Source organism: Zonotrichia albicollis, chromosome 9 (assembly GCF_047830755.1).
Source record: "Zonotrichia albicollis isolate bZonAlb1 chromosome 9, bZonAlb1.hap1, whole genome shotgun sequence".
Classification (NCBI taxonomy): Eukaryota; Metazoa; Chordata; class Aves; order Passeriformes; family Passerellidae; genus Zonotrichia; species Zonotrichia albicollis.
This window is the reverse complement of record NC_133827.1, coordinates 18673882-18690367: the sequence shown is the minus strand read 5'-3', so window position 1 is coordinate 18690367 and position 16486 is coordinate 18673882. Positions and strand designations below refer to the sequence as shown.

The 16486-nt window shown below is 41.9% G+C and overlaps 1 protein-coding gene across 2 annotated transcripts in view; it reads left to right on the top strand.

Moving 5' to 3' along the window:
* The window catches only part of LOC102065418 (glypican-5), a 366403-nt gene that overhangs the window by 195933 nt on the left and 153984 nt on the right, over positions 1-16486 (top strand). For both annotated transcript variants that reach the window (XM_074546780.1, XM_074546779.1), the window contains one exon: positions 11986-12106. In XM_074546780.1, coding sequence (XP_074402881.1) covers positions 11986-12106 — 121 coding nt within the window. The remainder of the gene's footprint in view (positions 1-11985; positions 12107-16486) is intronic.

The following is a 16486-nucleotide window of genomic DNA, read 5'->3' as shown; positions in this document are numbered from 1 at the left end:
TCATTTTTGGTAGTATTTAGTCTCATGCCAAACAGAAACTTGTAAGTGTATGTAAAACTAGACAGACACATTGGAATATCCTGTACACCTCAAGGATTCATGAACTCTTAGTTTAGACAGTAAGAGTGAAAATCAGGTGAAATAGTTTACCTTTTGCCAAATTTATCCTTATTTTTTTATTATTTTTTTGCCATGGCAAAAAGAAATGATTCATCTAAAATGCAAGCAATAAACTATTTCCTCACCCCTGCACCTCTTTTGATTAATTTTAATCAAATTTGAAAAACTTTTATCATTTATCAATTGTTCTTTAAATGCAATCTCAAAGTAGAGGATTGACAAGTTAAACAAATGTCTGCAGAAAATACTTTGCCATTCCCTACGGGGAACACTTGTCTTGTTTTAATGACTTCAAACCAGCTTGGTTCCTAGCTTGTTAACCTGGTTGTTCTGTTGAAAGATTTTCTGTGCACTGGTGGGACATGACAGTCAATACTCTCTTCTCCTGCCTTTGTCCAGCATAATTTCCAAAGCCTGTGGATTTGTGCATGGAGTGATTTCTCTGTGTAAATCTGACATAATTGTCCATCACCAGTGTCCTTGTGCTATGCTGGCCATCATATCCAAAAGAGAATTAAGTATCCAGCATTAGCTGTGCAGGCTTGCAGGGTTTTCCCCCCACTGAAAAGCAGTTGTAATATTTGTGCTGTTCACAATGACTAATGCCATTTCCATCTGCATTCAGCAGTACCAGCCCAACCCACCCTCTCTAAGTTCTTCAGATACCTCCAGCATGGATGAGGCTGCAGACAACAGGAGTCTGTTCAGATCCTATTGTAAATGTTGAAATGTCACATGCTTTCCTTTTTTGTCCCATCATTACATCATTTATTCTTCTATTATTTGTTTTCTCCTTGGTCCTTGCTGTTAATCATGGCAGTATTTTTAGCACACACATAACAAGTGGTGCTTTGTTAGCCCATAGCTGTGCCACAACAAACTGCCTGCTATTCTCTCATTCCTTTTGTCTTGTGTTCAAAATTACTTTGGTTCTCTGTGTTCTCTAATACTGTACACATCTTAAAAAAGAAAAAGGAAAAAAGAGACTTCCTGTCTCATTTTTTTTTCTCCTTTTCCCCCCTGATTTTTTGGCAGAAAAGCAAAAGTTGTGCTTTTTTTGTCTCCCTGGTATCTGCAGGCTTTTCCTGATGGCTGAGTTTGTCCTTCCCATGCTGAGGGGTGTCAGCCCCACTGTGTGTGGGGGGAAAAACCTCTCAGCAAACCCTTGAAAACCACACAGGTCAGGGCAGCTGTGAGCTTGAGCAGAGCTCTCTGTCTGCTCAGCCAGGGCAGCCACTTGAAGCTCTCAGCTCCTTTTTGAGCCAGGCTGGTCCCACTTAAGCCTCAAGTGTTTCCTGATGTCCCCAGAGAGGACCAGGAGCTGCTGGATGCTCCTGAGCTCTGAGCCTTGTCCTGGAAAGTGGAACAGAGTTTGGTTCCTTGTCCATTGGAATGCTCCAAGTGTGAATTTACATTTTGTAGGCCCAGATGATCAGTGGGAATGGGATGGAGCAGGGTCCTTTTAGGATCTCTGCTTAAAGCACTGTCACTTCATCCCCTGAATATAAACTGGGAAGAGCAGAATTATTGCTGTTATTGCTATTACAGAATTATCTGTCACCGCTAAACAGATTATTTGTGATTACGCTTACATGCCAAAAAAGGGCTTTCTGTAGGGCCATCCCTGCAACCTGACCTTTTCTGTTATATGCAACACTGTGTCCTGTCAGGCTTGGGTTTTTCTCTGTTATGTCATTAATTCTATTTGTTTTTCTCTTTTCAGCTGTCTACCCCTTTTAGCTAACCAGTTAAACATGCATGTTTGTGAGTGTGCTACATGGTGTGTGTGAATTGCAGACGGTTTGAGTTTACCTTGGTGAGCCTCCTGATCTGCCCTGGGCTTGCTTGCTTGGGGATTTCATACTGAGGATTCTGATTTTGTCTGCATCCAACACAGAGGGTGGCAGCTCTTGCAGGGGTTTGAGGGAAGGGAATCTCTGCAACAGAAATCAAAACTTAAGAGGAGAAACCAGCCACTAACTTGCAACTAGGTCAGAAGTGGCTCCTCTTCCCATTTGCGATGGTCTACCTTAAAAATAACCATCAAAAATAAGATTGTGCATCCCCTGACTGAACTGGCAGCTTGGGTTTTCAAGAAGAGGACATTTGTAGCAAGGGGAAAGGGATTCCCTGCCCTTATTTTTCTCCTTAGCTCTTCTTCTGCACAATATTTTGTGGTGTATGCATTTGTGTGCATTAAATGTGTTTCCCTCAACAATGTGGTTTTGCTGCTGTTAATCCTGCAGTGAACTTGTGTGAATTTGTGTTGCTTTTTGTCTCTCTGTGGCAGCAAAGTATAAAATCTTGAACTCAGGATTGTGACCTTTCTGCAAAATCAAGGGGGAGAGGTGCTAAATTTCAGAAGGGAACAGTTTTAACCAGACATAAATCTCCAGCAGTATTAGCAGAAAAATTGAACAGTATAGGTCAAATCAATGGATTTTTGTATAAATATTTTCTGTTCCAGTTTTGTGATGACAGGAAAATCTTTCTACATTTGACCTCTCTTCTAGTGCAGTTATTTTGTGAGAAGTACCAAACACTGGAGCAAGGAAAACAATGCTTTGTGTTTAACAACAAAAACATGAATAGGGGCTGCTCAGTTTCCCACATTTCTCTAAAGCTCTTCAACCTTGACCTGGGTAAACATTTGTCTTGGACAAGTGCAAAGACATTCTGCTCTCCATAACTGGACCCTACTTGCCCTTTACTACTACTGACATTTTCTGCAGTGTTTTCAGGAGGAATAAATACAGTGATTTTTGCTACATACTGAAATACTGCATCAAATATTGCGTTAGGTAAAAGCTAGAACAAATGAAAAGTGCTGCTATAACAGTGCTTCTAAGCCATGAAGGCACTGGAGAGGGGATTGCTGAGCCCATGCCCTGTGGTGCCAGGGTGGCAGAGGCTTTGGTGAGCCTGGAGGAGTGAGGAGGGCTCCAGGCTGAGCCCAGTCGGTGCCTGGAGCTGTGGGAAATCCATTTCCCACATTCAGCCATCCCCAGTAGCTCAGGATTTGCTGAGTGCACTTGTTTTACTTTTAGTGGGACAATAACTGTGAGTTGTCCTGCTCCATGTCAGGAGAAAATAAACATGGGCAGGAGACCTTTCTCCTTTTTAATGCCTTTATTAAAAGTGATCAGCTTGGGTGGGGAGAACCGACGGGTCAGTGCTCACGTGGCCACTGTTCCCAGGATTGACTTGGAGGAGGAGAAGGAGGAAGAGGAGTGCAGCTTCATCCACTGGGCTGTGGGTAGAGCTGGGGGGTCTCTCCTCACAAAAGTATCAGGAGATTCCCTGCTTTTCAGTTCAACATTCGAGGTTGTCTGTCCGGCCAACAACTTTTAGGTTAGGGTGAGGGGTAAAAAGGGTCTTGGCAGATACTGGATTCTGTTCCTTACGTCTAGACATTGCTTTGATTCAGAAATTTTGTGTTGGCTCGTTGATTTTAGGGGTTTTTGGCTAGGTTTGGTGAGGGATCCCTCCAGCTGCATGCTGGATCCGATGTCATTTCCATGCCAAATCAATGTCCCTTCCTCTTCCTCTGGGTGCCATCCTCCAGGAAGCAGCAGGGTGTCACTGGACAAAAGGGGAATTCTTAACCATCAACGACAGGTAGTTAATGAAAAGGACAGGTAATTACAACAACAAACAGTTAGAATTCCACCCTGGCAGCAACTGGCCCAACCTGTGACTCTGCAGCCTTTTAAAAACATGGGCAGCTGTTCTACTCATAACATCAGGCAGTTGCAAATGGAACAAATTGGGTGAAATGTGTAGGTCTGCTGGTAGCTTCTGCAGTACAAAACAGGCAGCTTCTGCAGTAAAATACAGATTCCTCTACCAAGAATAAAACTTGGGGGCTTTGGAATGATGATTTCAGCTCCCTGTCTTGCTGGTGGAAAAGGTGAAGCAAAAGGGAAGCAGTTTAAGACCCCTTGAGTCAGGAGACTTGGAGCTCTTGGTGTACTTGCCCTTTCTGTACAGCACTAAGATCACCTGATTACTTTTCCTTCTGTAAAATTTAGCGCCACCATCTTTGTGATGAAGTTTTTACCCTGGAAATAGGAATAACTTGGAGCTCTGTACCCTGCACTAGTAAGGTAATAGGTAAATAACTTTTCCATTTGAGACTCCAGGACAAACACCTGCTCTGAGGTGTTAAGGGTGGGCAGAAACAGAGACAGATAAGAATTGCAGTGAATATACTGCACAAATAGATAGGAAAAACTGTGTAAGAGAATGAAATCTGGCCAAAGCCAGGGGGATCAGCAAGGGCTTGGAGGGCAGAGTTCAGCCCCTGAGCTGGGTTCATCCAGAGCTGCACTTCATGTACTCATTATTGGCAGCTGCTCTCTAATCCCCCACGTGTATCCACGTGCATTTGGAGAAACTGGCTTCTGAGGAAAGCTGCAATTTTGACCTCAGTATTAATCTATTTCTGTTTTGTTTTGTTTTGCTTTTAATGAGCCACAGGCAAGGTCTTCTCCCTGTGACATATGTGGACAGTGTGCAAATTAGGACATTTTCCATTTTGCTTCATAAAAATTCCTATGCTGGGATCGCAGAATATCCTTTTGTATAGCCATGGTCATCTGTCAAGGCTAATTGTTAAGTGTCTGCAACCAGGGTTTTCAGAAAAGCAATTGGATTCTTGCTGCCTTGGCCTGTCTAAAATCCTGTCAAGCAAATAATGTGAACCCTTGCTCCATGCTCATTCTTTCTCCTCTGCTGAGTTTGGTTTTTGTTTTTATTTGCTTTCTGCTATTATTTTTTTCTTGTAAGAGTTCAAGTCCTCTCCTCTCCTGAGAGTGTAGTTGGTGCTGAGTCAGTGCTGTTTTCCACCAGTGTTTTCCCTCTGGCAGGTTCAGAACTTGGGCATCCCCATTTGCTGTGCCAGGCTCCAAGAGGGGCAGCATCGCTCCCTCCCTCAGGATTTATCCTGGCTCTGCTCTCTTTGTACTCGAGTGTGGTGGTGTTCACAGGGGTCCCAGGATGAGGGAAGAGATGAGAATCTTGACTCCATGTTTCAGAAGGCCAATTTATTATTTTCTTTTAATATTCTATTAAAAGAAAATAATATAATTACACTAAAGAATAGAAGAAAGGATTTTATCAGAAGGTTAGTAAGGAATAGAAAGGAATGATAATAAAATCTTGTGACTGATTAGAGAGTCTGACAGCTGGACTGTGATTGGTCATTAATTAAAAAAAAAACTACTAATCCCAGATGCACCTGTTGCATTCCACAGCAGCAGATAACCATTGTTTGCATTTTGTTTCTGAGGCCTCCCAGCTTCTCAGGAGAAAAGTCTTAGCAAAAGGATTTTTCATAAAATATGTGTGTGACACTCAAGGAAGGTTCTCTCCTAGCCTGGGAATTGCTGAGGAAAAGGTGTTTCAGATGAGCTTTACTTTTCCCTTAGGAATGGCCCCAGATGTTACTTTGATAAGTTTATAATTTTTGTTTACTGTTCTATTTTCTGTTCTGTTTCTTGAGTCATTATAGTGGGGAATGCTCTTTCTGCCTCCAGTTCCCAGTTAGGTTATCAGCTTTGGGTTTGTATCATTTTCATTGCTCATTCCATTCCCTGTGATGGCTACAGAGATTTGTGTTTGTGTGTGTGTGCCATTGGTGTGGCCTGAAGAGTTTATTTCACTTGAAACCAAAGAGCTTTCCTACCTGATGGTATTCCAAGCAAGTACTTTCTTTCCCTTGACATAATAAAGATTGTCCAATTAACTTCTGCAAATTTCTGTGCTGTGCCTTGAGGTAACTTTTCCTAGCTGTAGGAAAACTTACCTCAAAGAAGGCTGTTGCACCAACAATCTGGAATAATATTTTTTTGCAACACTCTTCAAGCATTTACAATATTCTGTGAAGCTCCAGTCAGTACATTTTCAGCATGATTTTGGACAAACTGATGAACACATCTTTTTGGAGGCTGACATCTCTTAAATGTACCCCCTCTTGTTGGTTTTCACTGATTTTCAGGGTTCATGGGCTGGCATCATCCAGTCACTCAAAGCCATCTGGTGACTTGGTTTTGTAGCTGCAGTCTTAAAACTGTCTTTATAATCTAGACTACAGGAGCTCTTTTTCAGCCCTGTAGAAGTGGAGAAAGACCATATGAAATGCTATTTGCCTTTGTGATTTTCCTTTTCTAATTATCCCATTAGCACACTGCATTTGTCTCATCGTTTTCCATAATTGCTAATAAATAAGATTATTTGTGAAACTTCCACTGGAGCCCATTAGAATAGTTTTGGCAGAGATGAAACTCTCATCCTGTCAGTTCTGCTTCACAAAATCTTCAGGGCAGCTAAAACTCATTATGTGCCAGACTTGAGCTTTCTTGTAATCTGTTGGCAGTTATTTAATATTTCAAAATGAACTCTTTCCATAGGTATTTTTCAAAGGAGAAACATTTCTCTCAGAGAATGTTGCAGCAGTTGTGCTCAGCTGATTGTGTAGAATACATGAAATCCTTTTGTTTTCCTTTGTGCATCCGGATTTTACCCTGGTGACTGCAGCTCCTCCAGCAGAATTGTACTCTGGTGTAAATGCCATGGTTCTTTCCTCAAAAACCAGCCATGTGTTCAAACTCAGCAGCAGCTCAGGAAAACAACATTTTCCTCCTTCCTTGGAGTTTCCCATGGGTGACAAGCACCTGTGATAACCAGGGGAGGGGTTTGTGTTTGCCATGTGCTCTGCTTTACTGTGTGAAGGAGTGGGCAGAGGGGTCAGTGAGATCAAAGCTGATAATCCTGATGAATTATGTCACATTCTGCAGCTTATCTCACTGCTTTTACTAGTTGGTGCACATTTCTGTGTTCCCTGAATTGGGAAGAAAACAGGATTGCAGAGCCCTGTAGGTCAGAGGGTCGCATGCTCCAGGGGCTCCATCTGAAAACTGCAAAGGGAATGTCCAAAAATTATAAATTTGGGGACACCACTGACTGCTGCAGATCATCAGTGGATTCACACACTTGAATTTCAGGCAAACCATTCCAGCCCAGGGGTCAAATTATGAATAAATACAAGACAAAGCACACCATCTGGTGAACCATGTCTGATGTGACTGAATTCGTTTTCCAGGGCATCTCAAGGCTGGTTAAGTGGCTTCTCCATGTTTCCCATTGCTCCTCAGTAAATGGCACATTGAGAGCTCTTCCCTTGCCTCTCCCCATCACTTTTAACCCCTGAGTCACTCAGGGTGGGTGCTGGCTGCTCTGCACTGTGCTCAGGGTTGTGCTGGGGCAAACAGGCTCTGCACCCTGGCAAGCACAGCTGTATTTGACTTTGAGAAAACCTTGCTTCCTTTTCATATTAGGAATTTAAAAAGACACATTTCAGAAAAGCATCTGGCTTTTTAAAATGCCTTTTTTTTTACTCAGATATCTTAATTTATCTTTATTTATTGATAAAATATAAACATATGCCTTCAACTGAAATGCAGTCTGTATGTAAACAGCATTTCACTTTTTATCTTTTTTTAAACTTGAGATGAGCCTTACCTAAGATCTAAAAAATTGATACTGTTTTTGGAAATACTGAAATGCTGGGTTTGGAAGGCTGCTGGGTTTTTTTTTCATAATTTGCTTTTGGTTTTTATAAAGTATCATAGCTTAGCCTGATCCATCAATGGAATAACATTGGCCTGAGGCTTGAGGTCTGGATGGAAATTCTGTCTGCAGGAGCTGTTCCTGGGCTCCAGGGTAACAGTTACTTTCAGGAGTGCTCCAGTGACAATATTTTAATCCAGCTTTCCTGGACATTCCTGCTGACATTTCTGGGTTTAGTTGGAATAAAGTACTAGAGCTGTAACCAGAGTTAACAATTCTATACTACAATATTTCAGTTAAATTGCAGGTTATTAAATAAAGCAAGCCAATTCCTGATCTTACTTAATGTACATTTCCAGTAATTCAGGATCTGATGTCAACAACAAAAAATGGTTTAGATAGTGCAAAGGAGTAAAATAATCAGATTATATTTCAGGAAATGTATGGTGTTTATTTCAAAGCATTTTAAGGTGGTACAGAGGTAGTAGAAGGCTCTGCAGGGTGGTGCTTTGGGTCAGATGGACAAAATGGTGAGGCTTTGGCTCTTGGCTGGGATGGGCTGGGGATTGCTCCCTTCTTGCTGGGTGTGCAGTTCTCCTGCAGTTCTGTGCTCTGCTTCTTCCTCCTCCTCTTCCTCAGGAGCTGGAGTCCCTCTCCTCTGAAATCACCATCTTCTCTGGAATCACTCTCTTGTCTGAAATCACCCTCTCCTGCTTGCTCTGAACCTCCCCAGGCTCAGGGTTCTTCTGGCAGGAATCTCCCAGGGAGAGCACACAGGACAGCACAGCTTGGAATCACATTTTTATAAAATGAATTGCACTCTGTACACATCAGGACAGCAGCATCTAAGCAGAAATATTTTGTCATCTGCCACTCATTTTTTTTCATAATTTCTGTTGGTACTGGTTGAACAATTCCACTGTGATCAACAAGGGCTAAAACAGGTATTTATGGGAAAACCCAAGAGCTGCCTCTGTGCCCTGCATATCTTTTGCCTCCTTTCCAACCAGCTTTTTACCCCATTCACGAGGCAGATTCCATCTGTTTCACACTCTGGTTGCTTTTCTGCTTTTCCACTTGGGCAGACTGTTGTGTTCACAGGGGCCCCCAACGAGGGGAGAAAATGATACATCTGACTCCATCTTATCAGAAGGCTCATTAATTACTTTATTATACTATATTATTCTATACTATATTACACTGTATTACATTACATCTAAACTGAATCTGCCAAGCACTCAGCTGCACAGAACTGCCCAGAATCTGTGACTGTCACCCAACAGTCCTCACACACACCTGGCCCTGACAGGCCAAGGAAACAAAACCCCATCACTGTGGCTAAACAATCTCCACATTGCATTCTGCTTTGGCACAAACACAGGCACAGCAAATTATAAGAATTGTGTTTTCTTTCTCTGATGTTCAGAGAATATGAAATCCAGAAATATTCTTGGGAAGAACTGTGCCTTGATTTTCTCTGTGAAGAGAAATGTGGCGACACCAGACCAGAGCTGGGCCACCTCTGATGTGCTGCTGGTGGCACCAGGGAGGTGAAGGAGCTGAAGAAGGATTCACAGATTCCATGCAGTCTGTGACACGTGGAGTTTAGTCAAGCTATGTGATGAATCTAACTGTTAGCAAGCTGGACAACAGCAATATCTGTGCATGATGCATGCGTATCTCCAGAGCTTTAAAGAGGGAGTTCGTAATCATGGGTGGAACTTCAAGGATAGGAGAGCCCCTTTGCCTCCATGGGCTGTGAAGTCACTCCCTCCAAGTGGTCCTGCTCTCCTGGTGATGTGTGTGTGGAAGGGAGGATTTAGCAGGAAAGGATAGGGATAGCAGCGTTTGAAGGGAGGATTTAGCAGGATTTAAAGGACAGGAGAGCCCCTGTCTCCATGGGCTGTGAGCTCACTCACTCCCTCCCTCCAAGTGGCCCTGTTCTCCTGGTGATGATGTGTGGAAGGGAGATTTTAGCAGCAGTAGCAGTAGGTTTGAGCTGCCTGAGCTTACCTTTGCCCATTTTGGTCTCTTTGAGGGCTCTGGCATTGGTGCTGCTGCTGGCTCTGAACTCTCCATGTTTGTACAAACTCCATGCACTGCTGTAGGTCTGTAATTGCACTTAGGGGCAGTTAATAGAGCCTAGTGATTCATGGGGGAAAAAACAATGTAATTTGCCAAAAAACACCCCAGCCAACCCACAGGTTTCTTTACCCTGGGTTGTAGTGATGGTGATGTAAGCCTGCAGAGAAATTCCAACAGCTCTAACCAGGGGCTGAATGCAGAGCAGTCAGGAGCAGTGAAAAGGAAAACCCTTGCATTTTGCTGCTGTGGATGAGTTTCTGATCACACAAAGCAGCACACACAGGGCATCCCCAAACAGACTGGAGGAGGCCAGGAGGTGACCCATTCAATTAAATTTCTCCTGTTTTACAACAAGATGATCTCAGGAAGCTGTGTCACATGTCCCTGTACTTCCACAGTGGGTCACCATGAGTTTGTTTTCACATGATGAATTGTGTTGAGCATTCAAATAATACGATTTGTGAATAAAGGTAAAGGCAGGTAAGATGCAGCAGGGTTGTAATATTGTCCAAAATGCATTGATGTGGATTTTTACACTCCACACCACCCTTGGCTTCACAGTAATAGTTCAGCTGAGCTCCTCCTGGGGACACAGGCCCAGCTGGGTCTGCTTCTAAGATCTGAGCCCTGCCATCATTTTGGGTGTGTTATTGCATTGGAAAGCTTATCCTTCAGATTAGTTTACACATCTATGAGTTATTTCCAAGAAAAAATAGAACGTTGTCTTTAAAAGGCTCAGTGAACAAAAAAATACCATCTCAGTGCAAAAGATTTTCCTTAACCATTTGTCCAGTCAATACTGTCTAGCTATTAAGTCAAAACATGATTTTTCTCAATTCTCTGTTCTAAACAATTTTTTCTTTTTTTTTTTTTTTCCTGAGAAGCGACATTTATTGAGTTTATTGAGAAAGCAGGCCACTCTCAGTTATTTATTTTTCTAAGCCACACCTTTAGCAGCAGTGTCCTACAGTGTGTTCTGCCCCAAATTTTCCCCATCAGGGTACCCTGGTGGAGCCCCAGCCCAAGCAGGATTTGAAAATACCTTTGTGGGGTGTTCCCAGAAAGGACTGTCATGTCACATTCACATTCTCTGAAAAATCCCTTCACCCAGGATTTTCTCCTGGGAAGCTGGGAAGCCTCAGAGAAAAGGAAAACAATTCTGATCTCATTTGCTTCTCCTGTGCTGTGCTCATGTGGAATGTGTTTGCAGATTGGTTACCCACAGGTGATTGTTCCATTGGATCCTGCTGGGAGTTGTTTTCACTCTTTGGCCAATCAGGGCCAAGCTGTGTCAGGGCTCTGGAGAGAGTCACAAATTTTCATTATTATCTTTTTAGCATTCTGTAAGTGTCCTTTCTGTATTCTTTAGTATAGTAAAGTATTCTTTAATATAATATAGTATAATGAAGTAATAAATTAGTATAATAAAGTAATAATATAGTATGATAAAGTAATAATATAGTATAATAAAGTAATAAATTAGCCTTCTGAGCACATGGAGTCAGATTCATCATTCCTCCCTGTACCCCACAAATGCAGAACTGGCAGGAGCAGTTCAGTCCCCAGCCAGTGGGAGGGATCTGCTGTTCCTCAGGAGAGCAGGGCCTGCTCAGAGGGAATTGCTGTGTGTGTTCCATGCCTGGGGAGGCCCAGCACAGGTGAGGCTCCCTGGAGCTCTGGAGAGCAGCAGCTGCTGCTGTGCTGTGTCCCCAGAGTTTGTCCCCAGTGTCCCCAGCTCCTCTGGCAGGAAGATTGTAATTCACACTTTGATTATCAATTTTTTTTAAATCCCACCCCCCCATTCATTGGAATTTGTTTCAATCTGATAAAACATCATTTCTGTCTTAAACGCCCCAAGTTTCTGCAGTAACCTAAGAGTGAATTTTTGGAAGCTATCAGCTTTAACTGCTGCATGGAAGAACTGGAGAATGTTAGTTACAAAGGTTCAGATATTAAATTATGAATGAAACAAACCTCTCCATGGTTTATGAAATTGCTGTTGGTTCATGACTTGAATAGTTAAAGTGGTAAATGATACTGCAAGGAACTGTGACTTTTATTCTGGTTGGTGTATTTTAAAACATAAATATTTATAATAAATCTCATTCCCATTTGCAAAACATTTTCTTTCTGTAAGTCCCCTGTAGTACGATTCTTGATTCTGATGGATGTGGTTCCACTCACTGATCTGTTATTTCTTCTGTTTTTCAGTTACACCAGCAGAGTTGTTTCCAATGGACTGAAAGCACAAATTAATAATCCAGAGCTGAAAGTCAGAGGATTGGACCCACTCATCAAAAATTTAATTGATAAACTTCAGCACTTTAATCAAGTAAGTAAGTTTTCCAAGATAAAAGCATTTTATCATGGAGCTGAAGGTAAATTCTCCAGGTGGAGATTCATACTCATATTCCATCATCATATTGCACCTTGCAGGACTGTTTCTAGTTCCATTTAGAACTTGTTTCTAGTTCCATTTCTCTCTCAGCAATGCCTGTCCTATTCCATGGCATTTTTAAGTCAGCATTTCTTACCTCAAGGTTTGCATACAGATACACACTAGGTGAGCTTTCTCAAGCTCTGAAAATTCTCTACAAATCCATTTCCCACACTCAGGGGTGTGGATACCAGCAGATGAAACCCAAAATGAGCCTGTGAGGGTGTGACAGCCATACTGGAAATGCTCAAGTCAGGACAGAGGCAAGGTGAATTCCAAGATTAATTCACCTTGCCTCTAGAAAAGCATTTTCTTCACAGGCCTTCTTCTGCCCAAAAGGACAGGTAACCTTTGGGTTTGTCAGAGATGTGGTTAAGCTGTGCCTGCCTCTGCCATCTCTGTGGGTCCCACAGATGCACTGGAATTGCAATAAATCACATGGGACTCTGTGGTGTTTGCAAGGTTCCCAGAATGAGGTGAGAGATGAGATTCTGACTCCGTGTTTTCAGAAGTCTGACTTGTTATTTTATAATACATTATATTAAAGAATGCTATACTAAAATTATACTTAAGAAAGAGAAGGATACAGACAGAAGGCTTAACAAGAATGAGTAATAAAAACCTCATGACTGACTCCTCAGAGTCCAACACAGCGGATGGTGATTGGTCATTAATTAAAACCAATTCACGTGGAACCAATCAAACATGCACCTGTTGGTAAACAATGTCCAAGCCATGTCCCAAAGCAGCAAACACAGGAGAATCAGATAATTATTGTTTACATTTTTCTCTGAGGCTTCTCAGCTTCTCAGGAGAAGAAATCCTGGCAAAGGGATTTTTCAGGAAATATCACAGTAACAGGACTCCCATTTTCTTCATGGTGGAAGAAGCTGAGTTTATTAAAAACCACACACTTTTATGGACAGTTATGACACAGGGGGACCTGGTTGGTCCTCAGTCAATATCCCTCACACTGTGGCTCATTAGACACACCACCCTCTTTAAACACTCTTAGAGAAAACAACACCAGCTGTAAAGATTAAGAATTGTTTTAATTCCTTCTCTGGTGTGCTGGTGTTCACAGGGGTCCCAGGACGAGGGAAGAGATGAGAATCTTGACTCCATGTTTCAGAAGGCTGATTTATTATTTTATGATATATATTATATTTAAAAAAATATATATTTAAATTACACTAAACAATAAAAGAAAGGATTTTTGTCAGAGGGAAAGAATGGGATAGAAAAGGATGGAATGAAATTTTGTGACTGACCAGAGAGTCTGAGACAGCTGACTGTGATTGGCCATTAATTAGAAACAACCACATGAGACCAATCCCAGATGCACCTGTTGCATTCCACAGCAGCAGATAATCAATGTTTACATTTTGTTCCTGAAGCCTCCCAGCTTCTCAGGAGGAAAAATCCTAAGGAAAGGATTTTCCATGAAAGATGTCTGTGACACTCTGGACTTTGCCGAAACTTCCCAGAGCAGTACCTGGTATCTTTCTTTTCTGAGCTGTGGCACTCGTGGTGCTGCTGCCATCCCCAGAGTTGAGTGTGGTCCCTGTGCTGCTGTGGGAGCTCCAGCTGGAGCCAGCAGCTTTAACAGGATTGATTTTCATTTAGAGCAGGCATGTTCTGCTGGCAGCCTGCAGGGATGCTCTCAACAGGGCTGTGGGCGCATCAATCTGCTCATCACCTCCCACCATTAAAGAGTGTGGGGATGGAAATGGTGGGAAACACCCTGGTGGGTGTGCAGGAGGTAGAATAACCTGCTCAGGTAAAACTGAGGGGTGATGCTCAGTCAGGATCTGGGAGGTTGTTGGGGATGTGACTGGGAGTCAGGAATTTCTCTACTTGCACCTAAAAAATGCTCCTTACCCCCTTCCCTCTCCTCAAGCAAATCTATAAATCCATAATCTAAGCTGTAATTAGCGTTTTTGTTACATCTTGCTGGTCTCTAATATTCTCCTGTTCTGAAGGTTGCAGTTTAGGGATGCTTTGTGTTTGATTTAACTCACCATGGGGGATTACAACAACCAGTCTGGTGCAATGCTTAATATTGCACTGAAATAGGCATTATGTGGTCAGATTGATGAAAAGGATAATTCATTATTTATCTGTCTTTGCATGTTATAGAGTGTTAATTTACTTTATAAATATTAGATATATCCATCTGTGTAATAGTGCTCTATAAACACTGACAATAGGAAATAGTTAGAAATAGATTAAATCAAAAGTAGTTGTGTATTGGAAATTCTATTTCTTTGTCTGCTGTAGGAAAATAAAAATCTGCTTGGTCTGAGCTGCATACCAATTTTCTTAAATTGCATACATTTTAAAAACAGTCTCAGAAAGCACTTTTTAGCCAGCAGAGTAAAATCCAGCTCTTGGCTCTAAATTGGAAGTATTGCTTTTTGGTACTTGTACCAGTTTCAGGAGAATATCTTCTTTAAGTTAATGTAGCTCCCATCAGATTGAGGTGCTTAGCAAGAATGGATTCCAAGGGTGAAGGATTAAACAGAATACTGATTATTGCCCTAAGATGGTTTGTTCTTAAGTACTTAGAATAATATAAAATCCTTTGATCATAATTTTAGTAAGATTTCTTTGGAGATCAAAGCATCAAAGAAGTTGCTAAATATCTGAGGCTTTCACATACAACATCAAACACATGTAGCTGTTTTCTACTTCTTGGATTTTTGTTTCAGTCGTGATATTATTGTACAAATAAAAACTGACACTGAAAAGCCAATTAAATCAGGAGCTTAAAGTGACATCAATAGTGTGTGTAGACTGTAGAGTTATACAGAATTCTGTTCCTAATTTTATGGACAAATTGAATTTTTTCATTAGAATATATTTTTAATTAATTTTTTTTTTTGTGATATGTAGGGTGAAATGTAAACACTGCTCAAATAAGATGTTGTGTGTGTATCTTCTGAAATATTTGCAGCACTTTTTGGAGTGGGGAGAGCAAAGCCATGCCCACAATGTGCATCAGAGGTGATTTGGGTGCCTGGGCCCCAGCAATCTCCTACCCCTTCAATAATATTGCTGAGCTACCCAGAGGAAAGCACATCCTTGGGTAGGAGAAGGCTGTGATGAGATTTTTAAAGGAATAACATTTCTGTCTCAGGGAAACGTGCTGGGTCTGTCCCTCGGGGATTTTGCTTTCTCTCTGGTTTTCAGAGTGTTTGAAATCAGAATAACCTGCTCGGGATCAGTTTGCTGAGGCTGGGGAGAGCTGTGTTCAAATCAACGTTAATTTTCCTAAAAAACTTGCCTTAGCTCAGCAGTTCCTGAGGATTTCTGGAGCAAATCTCTCACTGCTGTCTGTGATGGTTTCTCTTCCTCCTCCTCCTCCCTGGGAGCCTCTGCCAGGCCAGCAGGGCTTGGCCACTGTGACAGGAGAGGCTCTGGCCAGGCAGCAGCAGCCAAAAATTCCCTCAATGGAATCCCACCCTTGGCCCTTCCTTTGGGAGCTCCATGTGATGCCCACAAAGGTCCAATAACTCCGTTGACCCTAAATCTCATGGATGTGAACAAAACCCCCGTCCTGCTCCTGTTCCAGTGGGTGCATCCCAGCTCCAGCACGTTCCAAATAATCTGTATGCAAGGCATCTTCCAGTCCTGCTGTCAGTTAGGCTGAAATGCCACTTTGGTGGAGATTATAGCAGCTCCTCATTTTTACTTTTTTTTCATCTGGGGTTTAAATCCTCAGCACATCGTTGTTGTTTTTTTCCTAAAATGATTATGCAAATAGCAGGCTATTTTATATCCACTTGGCAAAGCTGGAAGTAAAGTGAAATTTAGAGAATATTATTCAACAATTACTGTTATTTGCATCCCTGACAGATAAGGTGGTTGAAGGGTTTATTGTTAGTGGCTGATTCACATATCAATAGAATTACTGAGCTACAATTTACAGTAACTCCTGGTAATGCAAAAACAGATCAAGTGAAGTCTCAGGTTGATGGGGGAAAAAAATCAGCAGAAATAACATCTTTTCCTCCCTCTTTTTTGTGAATAGAGCAGCATTCATTTTGTGAATGAATTGTGAACCACAATTGATGTTAAACACAATAATCCCCATTGCACGTTTTTGAGGGCTGCTTCTTGCCACAGAATCACACTTAAATGTTTCAAAGCTTTTCTTCAGCCTAATGCTTTTCATAGTTCAAACCAAACTGGTTCTCAGGCCAAGGTTAAAAATCCTCAAGGATCAATTGCCCTGAGAAGAAATGAGAATGCTGGGAAAAGTGAAAAGCTGTG